The sequence below is a fragment of the Coffea arabica genome, chromosome 2c (genome assembly GCF_036785885.1).
Source record: "Coffea arabica cultivar ET-39 chromosome 2c, Coffea Arabica ET-39 HiFi, whole genome shotgun sequence".
In the NCBI taxonomy this organism is placed as follows: Eukaryota; Viridiplantae; Streptophyta; class Magnoliopsida; order Gentianales; family Rubiaceae; genus Coffea; species Coffea arabica.
The window spans coordinates 31777180-31789230 of record NC_092312.1 but is presented as its reverse complement, the minus strand read 5'-3'; the positions used below and the strand labels follow the sequence as shown (position 1 = coordinate 31789230).

Sequence of the window (12051 nt, the reverse complement as noted above, 5' to 3'; positions counted from 1 at the left end):
TAATGCGATTGGTATCAATTAATCCCTTGAATGAACATTTTATCCCTTTCGATATTTTATAAATGGAAAAATCATCCAAAACGTCCCTCACATTTTGTAAAATAACTTTTTTTGTTCCTCACTTTTAAAAGTGTAATTTTATGTCCCTTATATATTCACATCGGTCAAATTTAGTCCCTAACTAGGTTTTCGATCATTTTTTTGCCAGAATCCATCATGTGCAAGGCACGTGATCATTTTTTAAGGGTAAATTTATCAAATTATATTTTACATAATCTAATCTATAGTTCTCTACATTTTATAAAATAAATTTTTTCGTCCCTCACATTTTATAAAATGATTTTTTTCATCCCTCACATTTCATAAAAATGAATTTCTCCATCCCTCACATTTCAAAAAATGAATTTTTTATTTCTCACTAATTATGTGTGTGAATACATTTTTTTTAAACACACACACACACACACACACATATATATATATATATGTCTATTTGATTTTGTTTAATAATAATAGCATAAACACATGTATGTAATTGGGCCCAACTTGTGGGTTATCTTCTCTTTTTGTATGATTATGACTAATATTTAGTAATAGAACCTTAATTTGCATATTCTTATTGTATTTTGATCGAAAATAGCTTTATTGGCCAACTTGACAATGAATGCAAGATTTTTTACTAGCTAATACCAGATGAAATCAAATGATCACGTATAATATATGGTATTCGTATTGTTAAGTGAAATCAAATAGACACATACATATATTTATACTATTCGTATTATTAAGTAAAATCAAATAGACATATACATGTGTTTAAACAAAATGCATTCACACACACACACACACACACATATATATATATATATATATATATATATATATATATATATATTTAGGGTTTCCCTCACACACATAATTAGTGAGGGATGGAAATATTCATTTTTTGAAATGTGACGGATGGAGAAATTCATTTTGTGAAATGTGAGGGATGAAAAAATCATTTTATAAAATGTGAGGGACGAAAAAATTTGTTTTATAAAATGTGGAGGACTATAGATTAGATTATGTAAAATATAATTTGACAAATTTATCCTTCAAAAATGATCACGTGCCATGCACGTGATGGATTCCGGCCAAAAAATGATCGGAAACCTAGTTAGGAACTAAATTTGACCGATGTGAATATATAAGAGACATAAAATTACACTTTTAAAAGTGAGGGATGAAAAAAATCATTTTACAAAATGTGAGGGACGTTTTGGACGATTTTTCCTTTATAAATTTAGACTTGCATTCATGTAGGAAAAATTCAAATGTGATAAATTTAAGGGTTAGATTAGGAAAATTTTGATTAAATCTAGCAACTAACTTAGACTAGGTTGAAAGGGTGCCTTAGGTTTGAATTAATCGAACCTTTCCCTTCCCTTTTATTCAACTGTGACTCTCGAACTCATTTTCTCTTGTTTTTCAAAGATTTGGAGTTGTCGAAAAGGGTTTTATTTTATTTTATTTATTTTTGTCAAAAAAACACTTTTGAGTGACTTGGTACACCCACACTCAATACCAAGCGCCAACTCCTCTTTTTCTTGAAAACTCTTTTAGACTAAATTTTGGATCCAAATTATTGCATTTTTTAAGTCTTATTTTAGATCTTTTTTCACTTATTTTTTTTAATAAAATCATCATCTTTTGTAAATCACTTTATTTTTCATCGCGAAAAATGGGGCGACAGCGAGTGATCAACCTGCTGAGATCCTGTGGGGTGCTGACGACTAAATAGGACAACTGCCTCAACTTCATCGCCACTTGCCATTTTAAACGGCGAGTTTCCTTGATCCTAGCTGATATGAGTAGCGGCTCTATCAGTTTGCCAGAGAAGCTATCCAGTATCTAGTACTTGCATGAGACCCTCCAATAGTTGAAATCATGCACTACAATTAGATAAGTATAAAAAGTTGCTATTCAACAAACAATTTAATGTCCTATAATTGATTATACAAAAAAAAAAACCAAAATGTCCTATAATTCAATAAAGCATTTTTCTACTAGAATGGTTTGGGAATCAGCTATTTGAAAATCATAACCAGATGTTCAACAGTCATCTATGAGTTTTTTCATAGTGGCATGGTCTAACAATTGGCTACACAAAAAAAGTTGTAGGGAATCGATTATGATTTTTTCATAATCCAGTGGTTTGAAAATCAGTTATCTAAAAAATCATCACCAAATGTTCTACAATTTACCATGATTTTTATCATAGCATGATGGTTTGATAATCGATCATCAAAAAAATTGTAATCAAACTAAAACAATTGACCACAAAAAGTTTTTAATTGAAATCAAAACCATCCTTGGCAAATTGGTGCATTTCAATGCAAAAACTTAAATTTTTTGCTAGGAAAATGTGTATGTTTTTTGGTTGATGACAAAATGGTGATTCATAAGAAAAAAAATTAAAATTTGTATTTCTATTTTGGGATATCATTCATTTCATATCTTTTGCAATGTTGACTTCATGACAATTTTAGTAACCATACTTTTGTATTTAATTGTCAAAAATGATGAATTTTGGTTCTTTTCTATAGTGTTTTCATAACCTGTGGTGAAATTCGTTTTAGATGATAAGAAAACAAATTAAAACCTTTTGTTATCTTATAGGCCTTACTTAAAAAAATAAATAAGTAGAAAAGAGACCAATTACAAAGTATAAATAATCAAATTGTATTGAAACTATGATAGATAGATTGGGTGATATGGGGGAACACCTCCCACTTACGCAAAAAAAAATGTATTGAAATTTTTTTATTAGTGAAATTATAGAAATAATCTTCTATGTTGTTGAGCATGATAATTTCTTCTTTAATGGACACCTAGCACAATTGAACCTTAGGACGTGTTTGATAAAACTGAAGTTCAAAAACTAAAATTTAAAATTTGAAGTTTGAATCCATTAAGTTTTGAATTGTTAAGTACTAAGGGTGTGTTTGATAAAACTGAAATCTGAAATGTGAAATATAAATCTGAATCCATTAAATTATTGAATAGTTAAGTACTAAATTTGATACATTTGAGTGTATATCACATTAAATAATAAGTAAATAGTTTATTAATTATTTTTGGGATCCAGTTTTGATTAGAAAATTTAGTACCATTTAATTAATTCAAATGTTTTATTTTTAGTTATCAAATGCAACTGAACATGTTAAAATATGAACCCATTGAATTTAAGTGCTGAGTTGGATTATCAAACAAGGTCTAAATCTGATAAATTTGAGTGTATATCACATTAAGTAATAAGCAAATAGTTTATCAATTAATTTTGGAAGCAAGTTTTGTCCAGAAAATTTAGTATCATTTAATTAATTGAAATATTCTATTTTTCGTTATCAAGCGTATCTGAACATGTTAAGATCTGAACCCATTAAATTTAAATGCTGATTTGGCTTATGAAAAAGGACCTTAGTTTCCTATAAATAATTTACTTGTCATAAATTTTTCCAACAACCTTTTGCATATTGTATAATTTTTGAAGTTTATAATAGCCCCTCCCAGTTGTGGCCTCGTACACTTTTTCGATCTTTATGGTTGTGTGCATAGTCGATAACAATATATGTCGTAAATTAGTATATGACCATGTGTTTGAACCATTACTTGGTTCAATCACATGCTTATGTGAAAGCTTATGTATCTCTTCCTTGTACAGTCACGCACAAAACTTTTAGATTTCTCATATATATATATATATATATATATATATATATATATATATATATATATTATACTAGTTGAGGTTAGCACTGCCCACCCGAAAGCTTTCAACTGCGATCATATTTTTGGAAAAATATAATGAATTGTTTGTGCCTAGCTATTTTTATATGTAGTCTCTATTTAATTTTTGAGCTAACCTTCATAAAATGTTTCTTTTTTATGTTTTCTTGTGCACCTATATATAGTTGGGTAATTGAAGACAACTTTAGTATTTCTAAGTTAGCTAATTTTACAATCGAATGGTAACTAAAAACATAACAGGTGATAAATGAAAATCCACCGATAAAGAAGAATTAATTTTATAAAACAAAAAAGGGGTCTTGTTTCTTTTATACGTTTTTTTCAACACTAAAATATAACTTTTGTTAGATTTTTTCTCAAACACATAAAATAGTATATTTATTTTCTAAATAAATGAGGTTGCATTTACACGTACAGTTTAATGGCTTTTTCTTTGGTTCTAATGCTGTAAAATAGATTATCTTTTATGCATTTTTTGTTACCCCAAAAATATAATTTTTTGGTATTCCTTTTTTCCTTAAATAAATAAGCTTGTATTTATAGAGAGAGTTGTTATACTCTATACATAATTTTAATTTAATACTATACACAAATTATAAATAAGGCTGCATTTACCGTAAGATTTGCTAATTTTTTCTTTGATCATGATAGCATAAATAAATTTTTTTATGCTCCTTTTCTCTCATTGTAAAAATATAAATTTTGACTGTTTCTTTAACGCTGGATTTACAATCACAATCACTAGCCCTTTGCTTTAATCCAATTATAATACTATGCAATAAATTTTCTTTTATATTGGATCTATTCTATGATTACAAAAATATAATTTTCCGGTGTTTCTTTTTTCTCTAAATCTCAAACAATAGAAAATCTTGAATAGAAAAAAACTAAAGCATAAATTCTCACAATGTAACTCTCATATTTCTTTTTAAATAATAGAGAGTTTTTGGGCTCCGTATTTAATTTTAATACTCTACACTCCTAAAGCACCACAAATAATTGATGCATGTTTTTAGCCCAAAAAATTGAAATTTTCATATTACCAATGCAAACTGCATGATATTTTCTGCTCTTCCATGCCTTCAGTATTTAACCCTAAGGTGGTCATTGAAAATCACCAAAGCATTGCAAACTCAAATTATTTTAGTATAAGGATATTATCTTGATCAAGAATCTTTTGTCTTTTGGTCTCCATAAATGTTTTAAAATAATTAATTTAGCACACGCTACATCTAATTGGGTGGAATTAAGAAAGTACCAATCAAAATGCTCTTAAAAAGTTTGCAGTAGAAATCTGTACAAAGACCCATTTGAAGGGGCAAGAAAAATGCATTTTCTATAATTCAAGGGCAATAAAATAATTTTAAGAAAACGTGAAAAACGTTACCTTCTACCACTTTCTAGGAAGCAACAAGAAAGGCAAACTCTTCTATGAACCCCCGAACCCAGATTTGTGCGATTCATTTACTCCTTTGCCAATTGCCATTCCAGTCCTAGATTAGGCAGCTGCAATCTGATCGCTATTTATATCACATTTCTTTCCAGCAAATCATTTTAACGATTCCCTTTTTCTCGTGCTTGCATCGATTCCGCGTGGAGGAGTAATTGACGCATTTTTGGCTAAATAAGAAGAAAGGAAGCAAACAGATTTTGTTTAACTTCACCGGCTTTGCTTTTGCTGTAGACTAGAGGACAAAAACCCAGCTGGCTTTGGTTTCTTTTTGAATGATTCATGCTTTTACACGGTTGGTATTTTGCTGACTTGCTTGGTGGGGTAGTTCACCAAGATTTATCTTTGACGGAGTTTTCAAACTTTGACGGAGTTTTCAAAGTTTGACTGTTGTATTATTTATTTAGGAATGTTCATATGATGTGGGATGATTTCTTGGTATTTAAGAAAAAGCCTTTGTGATAAAATTTGATTCTTCGTGCTAGGTCGGTTCTAGAAGTTTAAAAGAGCAGATAAAAACGGAGGAGGAGATTTCCTGTACATAGAGTGCTGAAAATTTGATTGGAGGAGTTGGTTTTATATTGCTGTTAGACATGCCTGGAAAATCTAGAAATCTTGAAGTTTGAGTGCTTGATTAGGTTAATTTTGGTGTGTAGTATAAAGGGTTCAAACCCCATTCAAGAATTCCAAGTGGGATTACTTGAATTTGTATTCTAAGCTATTCAGTATAACAGCTTTAGGTTGGTAGTCATTGTTTGGTAACTATTCGCAAAGAATATTAAGGTTGTGTTGGGGTAGAATTCATATTTGTATTGATATAAGATGGTTGGGACTGCTGAGGGAATGAGTAATAATGGTTACTTGAATGGGGCCACTAATGGTACTACGGAGGAGAAAGTTGATGAGCTTCGTCGACTTTTTGGGAAAGCAGATGGTGATCCGTTGAGAATTGTTGGTGTTGGAGCTGGAGCATGGGGTAGTGTTTTTGCAGCAATGCTGCAGGATGCGTATGGTAATCTCCGCGAGAAAGTTCATATTAGGATATGGAGGAGAGCTGGGAAGGCTGTTGACAGAGCAACTGCAGAGCACCTATTTGAGGTGATTAATTCAAGGGAAGATATCCTGAGAAGGTTGATTAGGAGATGTGCATACTTGAAGTATGTGGAGGGAAGGCTAGGTGATCGAACATTGTATGCGGATGAGATTTTGAAGGATGGGTTCTGTTTGAATATGATTGACACGCCTCTTTGTCCTATGAAAGTTGTTACCAATCTGCAGGAGGCTGTATGGGATGCTGATATTGTCATCAATGGTTTACCATCAACAGAAACACATGTGGTGTTTGAAGAAATTAGAAGGTATTGGAAAGAAAGATTGACTGTACCAGTTATAATTTCTTTAGCAAAGGGTATAGAGGCTGAATTAGAGCCTGAACCACGGATAATTACTCCCACTCAGATGATAAATAGAGCAAGTAAGGCTCTCTCTTTGGCCTTTTTAATTGGTTTTCTGCCCTTTTTTATCTGATTCTGATGCCTAGTACTTCTAGAAGGTTATCAAATACTTCAACTTGTTGAGGATAGTTCGTTATTTGATGAATAGCTTCACTCTCTACTAATTATTTTTATTGCTTTCAAATGGAACTTAAAAAACCACGTATCTGCTGATGTCACTGATAGGTGTGAATTCTCTGTTATACTGGTATTTTGCCCCCCGGACCTATTTGTATCGTGTGCTAACCTCCTTGGCATTTATGATTTTAGTATATGTGTTTATATGTTTAGTTTATTTTTTGTTTCTTGGCATTTATGAAGGTAATCACTTTAGATCACCTCTTGCGGTAGGATCAAACTCGATACTCTTCAAGGTGTTAGATTGGAAATGGAAAGGATAAAAGGAAAAAAAAATGAAACAAAAACTATTTATGTTTGAGTCAAGGTGGTAGTTTCATTGAAAAGCTTTTGGACGCAAACTTTTGTAATTTTGAGAAGGTGGACACTTTGGAGCATGGAAACTAGAGTTATAATCCTTGCCTTGTAGGTAACATAGGCTTTTAAATTTTTGGGTCTAGTCATTCTATCAATGAGCTATTGAGCAGTGGAATGAAGTTGTTAAATTCTTATTTCCGAGATGATGAAGTTGTTAAAATAGTCACATCGAGTAAATTGTTTTAAGATGTCTGTTAAATGCCAATGGACTACAGAAGCCTACCTTACTGGTATGGACAAATAAAGCATCTTACTTTTCAGTTGATCTAGATTTTTGAAGTGGCAGTCATTCCAGAGACAAAAGCTATTGCCGTGGTAGGAACAAGTTATCAGTCTGCTAATCAGTCCATCAGTTGCAACTCCAGTCTCGGAAACTGATTCTTCTTCAAATGCAAGAAATCTTTTGCATGAAGAAAGCATGGTTAAAAGTTTTTGATGATTAATCTCCTCATTTCTAGTGCTGACCTAACTTGAATTGAGTGTCATGCATGCATATTTCATTGTGTTTCTTTTGGTATTTTCTGATGGTTATAATGTTTCCTTCCAATAACTAAACAAGTTGTTCAATGGTCAAGTGGGAGACAATGAAATCAGAGGTTCTTACTTCTGAGATCAATGCCTGCCCCTGCCCTCTTGGACCAAATTTAGTGCCTTTCTAAGAATATAACTGCAGTATACTCTCTGGTCCTTTTGAACTTCTTGGTCTGCTGTCTATTTGAGTTCTTTAGAATGGAAGTGATTTGTTTTGCCACTTGTCTGATTTAGCCATCTTACTTAAACAATTTTTGACAGCTGTTAACCTTGAGATAATTTTGTTATAAGCAATTCACTTTTTGGTTAGACACATGGAGGTAATATAAATTTCTAACCTTGAGCATTGTATTTCCATAGCTGGGGTCCCTACTGAGAACATTCTCTACCTTGGAGGACCTAACATAGCATCAGAAATTTACAACAAAGAGTATGCTAATGCCCGGATTTGTGGGGCTGAGAAGTGGAGAAAACCTCTGGCGAGATTTCTGAGGCAGCCCCATTTTATTGTGTGGGACAATGGTGATCTGGTCACCCATGAAGTTATGGGCGGTCTAAAGAACGTGTATGCCATTGGAGCTGGTAAGAACCCAATGCGCTATTTTGTTCTTAGATTTTCTGAGTTCTTGAAAATGTATTTAGTCCTAATTATTGAAATTTTGCTTGCAAAATTAGTATTCAATTCTTTTTGAATGACCATGACTCTGTCACTGAGGCACAGTTAGTGTGGCCGTTGTAGACTGATCTAGGTTTCTTGATCTAGATCCTTGTGCTTGCTTTATGCATTAGCTGACACTTTTTGCCTAAATCTTTGAGGTTAACCTAAATAGTTCTAGTTCTGTATTATCAAAATTTCGCTCCGGACACACATGAACCAAATAGAATATGAGTATGCCACACATTCCTTGCCTTATTCTCAACTGGAAAAGTGCCATTAGTTGGGCTTTTTATCTAATCTAAGATGTCAGCAAAAAAGAAATTGATAGAGCTAGAGGAGTGAGTGGAAATGATTCGAGTGATGGCAAGGGCCAACTTTCTCAATTTCTGTTGTATTTGTGTTATATCAACTGATTATGCTGTAATGAGGAGTAAAGTATTGATGTTACTCTTTTGCTGAACTTCTGAGAAAAGATGCATCATGCTTCATGATGTCATTCTGTCTATTATTGACTTGTCATCAGTGTTGTCAAAATTTAATGGCATTTGCAGGGCCTAGCATGCTGGACCTAAACCAAAGTTTCTCCATAACTTATTTGGTTAGATCGTCCTTGAAAATGAGAATAAGAATGCTGGTTAAATTAATTTTATAGTTAATAAATTGGGGTGCAACATAGTTAAATCTGGAAGCTGAATGTTGACAAGACCAATCTAATTAGTGAAAAAGCTTAAAGCATTCCTACATGTGTATGAGTCAAGTTTCTCTTATGAATGCTTTACCAATCTTGGTGAATCAACAAGTTAAGCATTCATATTGGTTCTTATGGAAAGTTCATGGTTAGAAATTTATTGTTTCAAATGGATTTGTTTGTGATTAAAGTTGATTAAAAAGCATGGCTCCATTTTATTAAGCCAATGTTTCCTTAGCATTGAGATTGTGCTTCTCTTGGTTTGAACTTAGATAGTTTCACATCTGAAGCGATCATTTAGCCAACTTACAAAACCCATTGCCTTCTTTGATTTACCTCCACTTGTCTACTCCCCTTTCACTGAAGCACTTGGATCATCATATTTAAGGCACGCAGATAGCTACCTTAGCAGGAGCTTCTTTGTCTATATATGGGTCATGCTGCTGCAGCAAATAGAGAGATGCATATTTCTTTAATTGGAATGTGGCTTTGTCAATTTAATGAGTCATAGCAAATGATTCTTGTATTTTTTCTCTAAGACCTATAGTTTTCCTATCCTCGAGTCCTTTTCTGCACTATCCTATTCTCTACTTTTGCTTGGGATGTGGAAATTAAAACCTAAAGTCTTTCACATACTGATGCAGTATTTCTAGAAATCGTTTTGACGTAGGCCTGAGAAAATTTGTGTGGGAGAGGTATTATGTGCACATCATTTGCATACAAGAAGTATGTAATTTCATTAGTATTCTAGTTCTGATCTGGCACTTTCATGTCTAACATTGTGGTTGGCCTTCACAGGTATGGTAGCAGCTCTAACTAATGAGAGTGCAACTAGCAAATCTGTATACTTTGCACACTGTACGTCAGAGATGATATTTATTACTCATCTTTTGGCGGAAGAACCAGAGAAGCTTGCAGGTCCTTTGTTGGCTGACACATACGTGACCCTGTTAAAAGGTCGTAATGCATGGTATGGTCAGAAGTTGGCTAAAGGCGATTTGAGCCTGGATATGGGTGACAGCATCAAGGGAAAGGGAATGATTCAGGTACTTTCTCCTACACACAAGTGGCATCTAGTATATGAATATGTCAATCCAACTGAAAAAAGCCCAAAAGGCATTAGTTGGATAATGAGAATCTGTTAGCTTTCTGATTCTCTTTAATTCAGAGTATTTGTTGGACCATTAGATATTTCAATAAGGATTATGCCTTTTGAATGGTACAAAGGATCAGAGAAAGGAAATTAGTACATCCCTTATTTAAAAAAAAAAAAATACTAGAGAAGTTTTTGAATCAGATATGTATGATGACCAATTTGAACTTATAGAATTGATAAGATACAAAATATCCAACATCAATGTTCGTAGTATGCAAGAATGATTGAGGAGTAATGAGAAGGGGATCCCATGTTGTGTATTAAATTAACTCTTTTGTTCATTTCTGTTGTGTTCTTTCAGTCCAATATATATATATATATATAGTGCATTGTTGTGTTTATGATTCTTAAGTGTGGTGTGAAGATGTGACTATGTCCGTTGATAACTGTGGAGGAAATGGTAATTAATAGTATTAGCGTCACAACTACAAGTATCTCCTGACCTCATTTTGGGGCCTGATTGAAGCATCTACATGTTAAAGTCTTGTGCAACATCATAGTAACCTCATAGTCTCAGTTCACAATTTGTGTAGGTCCCTGTCAGAAAAAGAAAATGAAAGAATTTTGTCTTGACGGCTAATACCATGACTGCTGGAAGTTTGCCTCAATTGTAAATTAGTTACTGATTGGCAGTTATACGTTGTGAATGATATGTGTTCGAGGCTCTTTTGCATATAATTTGCTACTGCAATAGCTCATACAGAAGATCACTGACTAACTTGGTTGTCCTAGGATTGAGTTTGGCTTTGTCAATTGAATTTTATGGCCTTTTAATAGCTTTTTTTTTTCTTCGTATCATCTATCAACCAGCCTAATTGACTGCTTGTTTTGCAGGGAGTTTCTGCAGTGAAAGCTTTTTATGAGCTCCTCAGTCAGTCCCGTCTGAATCTTCTGAATCCAAACGAAAATAAGCATGTTGCTCCAGTTGAGCTGTGTCCTATCTTGAAGACATTACATAAAATACTCATATTAAGGTATGATCAAATTTCTTTCCTTAGAAATCTGTATCTACATCTTCCAAATACAGGTCTTTCCTGACAAAACTTGACAAAAGTCATTCCAGTGAAGATCCTTTTTCACTGCAATGCATCTGATCCTTGTATCCTATGTATATCATGTAGGGAGCTGTCATGCGAGGCAATTCTTCAGGCTTTGAGAGATGAAACCATGAACGACCCTAGGGAACGGATTGAGATGGCCCAAAGCCACGCTTTCTACAGGCCTACATTGCTTGGTCAATAGTTTTAGCAATAGTTTGCATCCAGTCATATGAATTTCTTTGGTTTTTTTGGAAGAGAATATGAGTGAGCTGAATGCTTCATGTTCAACCATTTTCCATATGCTCTAGAAGAATGATAACTAGGAATTCCAGGAATCAGCAAGAGTTTGCATTAGTAGATTTCTGGGCTTTGTTTTCTCAGTTCGTTTGGTTATGGGTTCTTTCCTGTCTTCCTTCTCTTGTAAAAATGTCTCAACTGAAAATGGTGTTAGTATGTATTTTATAATTTAATTTATTTGATTACAAAATCAGGTATATCTTCATAATTACTACTTCTACTACTTGTAATCTATATCTGTTTTTGGGCCAAGAGACACGACATGACAACAGGCAACCATTACCCATGTTCCTAGTTCAAATTGCCATTGATACTAATCAAAGTTTTTCATTCTTGTGTTTCAGTAAGTGAGATGGGTGACATTTTTTGACCCTTCTTATGTATTTTTTTCAAAGTACAACATTTTACAAATGGTGCTATACTTGGGGTTAGGGAGAGAGGAATGGGAATG

At 33.1% G+C, this 12051-nt stretch overlaps 1 protein-coding gene across 1 annotated transcript; it reads left to right on the top strand.

Moving 5' to 3' along the window:
- The first annotated feature begins 5326 nt into the window (after positions 1-5326).
- On the top strand, positions 5327-11790 carry LOC113727197 (probable glycerol-3-phosphate dehydrogenase [NAD(+)] 1, cytosolic). Its single transcript, XM_072075740.1, has 5 exons — positions 5327-6716; positions 8122-8343; positions 9906-10153; positions 11098-11237; positions 11385-11790. The coding sequence occupies exons 1-5, from the start codon at positions 6065-6067 to the stop codon at positions 11503-11505; spliced, it is 1383 nt and encodes a 460-aa protein (XP_071931841.1). The 5' UTR covers positions 5327-6064; the 3' UTR covers positions 11506-11790.
- Positions 11791-12051: the final 261 nt, after the last annotated feature.